The sequence below is a fragment of the Apteryx rowi genome, unplaced genomic scaffold (assembly GCF_003343035.1).
Source record: "Apteryx rowi isolate R43461 unplaced genomic scaffold, aptRow1 scaffold_618, whole genome shotgun sequence".
NCBI lineage: Eukaryota > Metazoa > Chordata > Aves > Apterygiformes > Apterygidae > Apteryx > Apteryx rowi.
In genome coordinates this window covers 346,369-351,060 of record NW_020450892.1, presented here as the reverse complement: position 1 = coordinate 351,060, position 4,692 = coordinate 346,369, and the positions used below count along the sequence as shown (strand labels likewise).

At 34.0% G+C, this 4,692-nt stretch overlaps 1 protein-coding gene across 1 annotated transcript in view; it reads left to right on the top strand.

The window, feature by feature from the left end:
- The first annotated feature begins 2,008 nt into the window (after window positions 1-2,008).
- The window catches only part of KHDRBS2 (KH RNA binding domain containing, signal transduction associated 2), a 315,310-nt gene continuing 312,626 nt past the window's right edge, over window positions 2,009-4,692 (top strand). Inside the window, exon 1 of the mRNA XM_026083836.1 lies at window positions 2,009-2,185. Within this exon, the coding sequence (XP_025939621.1) occupies window positions 2,009-2,185 (177 nt within the window). The remainder of the gene's footprint in view (window positions 2,186-4,692) is intronic.

Below are 4,692 nucleotides of genomic sequence, written 5' to 3'. Positions count from 1 at the left end.
TTTTCAAATATGCTATATGAGATATGATGGCCATGATTATAATGAGGATTTTTCAGAGGGTGAATGATCAGTGGAAGCTGGCAATACTCAAGAGCCCTGAAAATCATGCAGCATACTTGAGTATTCAGATCTGCACATTCAGATTTGAAAATGTTAACCCCTTTACTTTTCCATGGCCATTTTTTATTATTGATGAAATGAATATAGTAACTTTCACTTAAATAGAAGAGTAAGGAATTGAGAGAATAACTCTGTTGATGTTTAAAATTCAGGAAGTTATCCCAGTTCAATACACATACTATTGAGCTTGATCTTGTTATCCTAGTTCAAGTCACGCTGAATAAAAAGGTTTAAATTAACCATCATTGCTTTACTATGTTGGTGTCTATGAAAGTATTGAAGATGACAAATTCTGCTGTAAACTATAGAATCATTGATTTTATTGGAGATGTCTATCCACTTCTGTTAATCCAAAACTAATCATACTTTTGTTTTGTTTTGCTTTGTCTAGTTGATACACCTTCCCCACTTTCCTTTGAAAATGCCCTAGCTTACTATTGTTCATTACATTTCTGGAATGAAATCTGATACAGCCTTTGTATAGTTGCATTGGAACTACCTGACGAGAACCTCTTACCTTTTAAAGCTAGCCAGAATGAAGTAATTTTACTGCAAAACATGGCTTTGTAAGCTCATGCTTAATTGGTACTTGTTGCTTTCCAGATTTGTCCCTCCCACTGAGTGCAACCTATCACATTTTTTCAGGTATATTAAAATATTTTATGAAAGTGAAACTTGTCCTACTGATTTTTTTTAGTGCTTATTAAAATAACTTTTATAATCCTAAATTAGGGGAGATGTATCCCATCTCAATCCTTGTCTGAAAGGTTTTAAAAGTTTTTATATCGGTCGCATTCAAGTGCTGTTCACTAGTGCAGACTAAATAAGGCTTAATCTAGAATAGGCAACATTAGCATTTGTCTACAAAGTGTGACATGGGCTGGTGTCTTAGAACATAGTCTTTCCCATGTGCTTGTTGTAAAACAAGGAAATACCTGTGTGTGTTGCAAATCGTTTTCAGTGTTTTACTCCTCCCTGTATTTGCTTTCTGGGCCTTGACATTGCATGCTTCTCAGACCCACAACTGTCCCTTTTCAGCCATTTAATTAACTCATTATCAGCATTGCCATTTTCTTACTGTCAGTAATGACACTGCTGTAAGTGCAGCTTTTTCAATAATACCCAAACTATCAGGAAACTGAGACACCAGGCCTTTGCACAGTAATAAATTCAAGTGTTATTGTTATCCTTTGCTTATAGAGCTTTAGGAAATGAAGAATTCATGTGAAACCACTCATACTATAGAACCTGAATATATTTTGGGGTTGTCTTTGTAAACTCTATCAAATGTTTTGCATATCATCACTATTATCTTGTGTAATGATTACTTAATATATTTCTTCAATGAAAAATCTTTTTGTGCAAGAGTTATCTTTATTCCTTATTTTGTGCAAGCTTTAAATAATTCAGTACTATTTGCTTTAAAATATTTTGAATCCTTTCAGAAAGAGAGTATGCCACTTCTGAATTACTGTGGCCTGCACACAAAAAAACAGACTTGAATGAAAAGTCAGTAAAAACAAGAAGATTATGCAGTTTTTTAATACTCTCACTGAATGTTAGCCATTTCAATTTGAATCTGCCTAATCCTGGCAGGTCACATTTATAAAACAGCATCAAGCTAAGATGATGTGATTCTCTCTTAATGATTGATAGACTGAATCTTCAGGCTCATATGTTCCTGTTCCCACTGAGATCATTTGGAATCAGTTTTTGTTGGGGAGGAATTAGTCAAGCAGTACGAACCATGGCCTGTCACCTCTCTATCTCTCAACACTGGTGACAGTCTGTTTTTTTCAAAGCTAACAGTACAAGTCACATAAGTGCAAATAGGATGGGTGTTCAATGCAAAATCTCAGTTAAGATGTAGAAGGTAAAATTTCCGGGGATGACAAATAGCATGTCACCGATTGCTTTTTTTTTCCAATTTTTTTCAGAAATTGAAAAATTTCAGGGTTCTGAAGGCAAGAAGGAAGATGAAGAAAAGAAATACCTTGATGTTATCAGCAACAAAAACATAAAGCTGTCAGAAAGAGTTCTGATCCCTGTCAAACAGTATCCAAAGGTACTGTAAATATAGTCTCGCATGTTTTTATCTTTCATAATAGAATAGTGGAAAAGTTATGATTTTAAATGCTTAACCATTTTTTTCTTGACTATAAATATGCAAACTTGAAGATATTTAAAAAAATAGAAATGCAGCTTTGATCTGAGTTTAATTGTTACTAGATATTATTTGGCATAACTTCCGTCTTGGGGCCTTTCCGAAAAGCTATTCAAGTGAATGAGAATATTTTCTTTCCCTTCAAGTGTGTTTTGTAGCTGGTCCTTAGGCAAACTGCTGAGGTGTTTTCTCATAGTAGTTCTTTTTTTCCATAAAAATAGCAAAATACTTTATTTTTAGAAATAAAGGACCAATCTGGGCACAAAATATTCTTGTGGAATAAAGAAAAAATGATTCAATAACTGTCAGAAATCAACCCAAGTGTGCTTCAGCTTCTTCATGAAAGAATTGGGGGATTTTCTCTGGAGTAATAAGTTCTAAAGAGAAAGAAGCAGGATTACTGCAACCCATGACTTTGACAGTGTATGTCCCTATCTATAAAATTCAAATGTCTTTTTGCCATATAACTCTTTATATGGTATTTTCTTCTCCTCTCTGTTACACATCATGATTAAAAAAGAAAGTTTACATGACAAGCGCAAATTCAGCTGTTAGCCTTAAGTTTTAGTTTTTAATTTCACATAGCTCTGCATGTCATATTTACATAAAAGAAGAGAATGCAGTTTTCTTTGTACAGCCTTGTATTTTACATAAACAGTTGTTGTAATAGTATTCAAACTGAAATGGTAAACATCTCCATTTATCTCTAGAGTATTTTTTTTCTTACTGATTTATTTGGTTCACCATTAGCCTTGATTACACTCTCAGCTTTTTACTTTATACTTTCATCAGTAATAGCAATAAATTACAATGGGTAAAAAGCATATCAAACAAAATGAAAGGTATAAAAAATTGAGATTCAATGATTCAAGCTGACATTTACCTCCTGACTAGTGAATATAAAACTGAGATAATGTAATCATCCAAATGGTAAAGACCTTAGAAATGCACATAGTGATATAAGGAATTACTTTCTTGCTGCATAGCCTGAGGTACTTTGCCTAGATTTGTAGCATTTTGCGTAAATGCTGTAGGTGACTTGAAATTCTTAATAAAAATATAATAGTGCTTTAACTTTATAATGGCAATATGATAATATTCTAATTATTCAGAATATTATTTGATGACAATAGTAGAATGAAAGACAAACTATTTGAAAGACAAATGCAATAATCTATTCAATATAGTGCCCAAATATGATTAAATTAACCTTCATTTTCTTTAATGAGCTTGTTATATTAACGAGAAATAAAGATATAAAACATTTCTACAGGTTTTGAGCAGTCAAACAAATCATCACTGTAGTGGTTATGAAATACTTTTTCAGTAATGTAAAAGATACTCTCAGAAAGTTTCTGTCACTGATTTCCTAGCAATATTCCATGTTCAGAACGGAACAGCTCTTTGATCTGTGAGTTTCTTCTGCTATCTAGTAACCATCCTTCAAGGAGTAAAATTGCCATTTGGATCAAACTGCTGATCACTGTGGTATATCTTTTGTTGATGAACTGTATAATTTAGGACAGTCAAAATCAGTACACAGTTGTTGAAGATTGCTTTATAAACATCCACCAAAAGTATCAATTCATTAAAAAGATGTTAATTTTATATCTTTAGCAGAACATTGTAATAAGAGCTGTTGATCAGGCCTATGTTTATAAACAGTTAAGACAATGCTATATGATTTGATCTGACAGGTATTTATATTTGAAAGAATATTATTTTAAATTATTCATTGCTGATAAGCTTTTCTGGGCAGTGCTGGATCAGCAGGATTCTGCAAATCTGAAGAAAGTGTCCACGAGTGTAAAGCTTTGGAAAAAAATTCTGACCAGTTTGCAAAAATAATAATTTCATGTTGTTTGCAGACTCTCTAATCTACTTAGGAATGAATTCAGCCCTCTAAAGACATTTGCTCTTATGTTAACTGTGCGTAGAAGTATAAATTGCCCTAAGAGAACCCTTGGCATAAAGGCTCAGTACGGTCTGTAAGTTAGGCTGCAGTGAGGATAGATCCTTTCAATGACAGCTTTAGAATTAGAAGCAGCATTTTAAGCTTTGAGCAAAAATTAACTTGAACACAAAAGACTTCTAGTAGCTAAATAGCTCTTGAAGTTGCAGAATAAGTATTGTAAAATTGTCTCTGCTCAAGTGTCTACAGTTTGATTTCTGAAATTGCTGGTGCAGACAACAGAAAAAAAAATCAGATCAGTGGCACAGAGTCTAGTTGGAGGCCTGTAGCTAGCGGTGTCCCCCAGGGGTCAGTACTGGGTCCAGTCTTGTTCAACTTCTTCATCAGTGACCTGCATGAAGGGGCAGAGTGCACCCTCAGCAAGTTTGCTGACGATACAAAACTGGGAGGAGTGGCGGATACGCCAGAGGACTGTGCTGCCATTCAGAGAGACCTG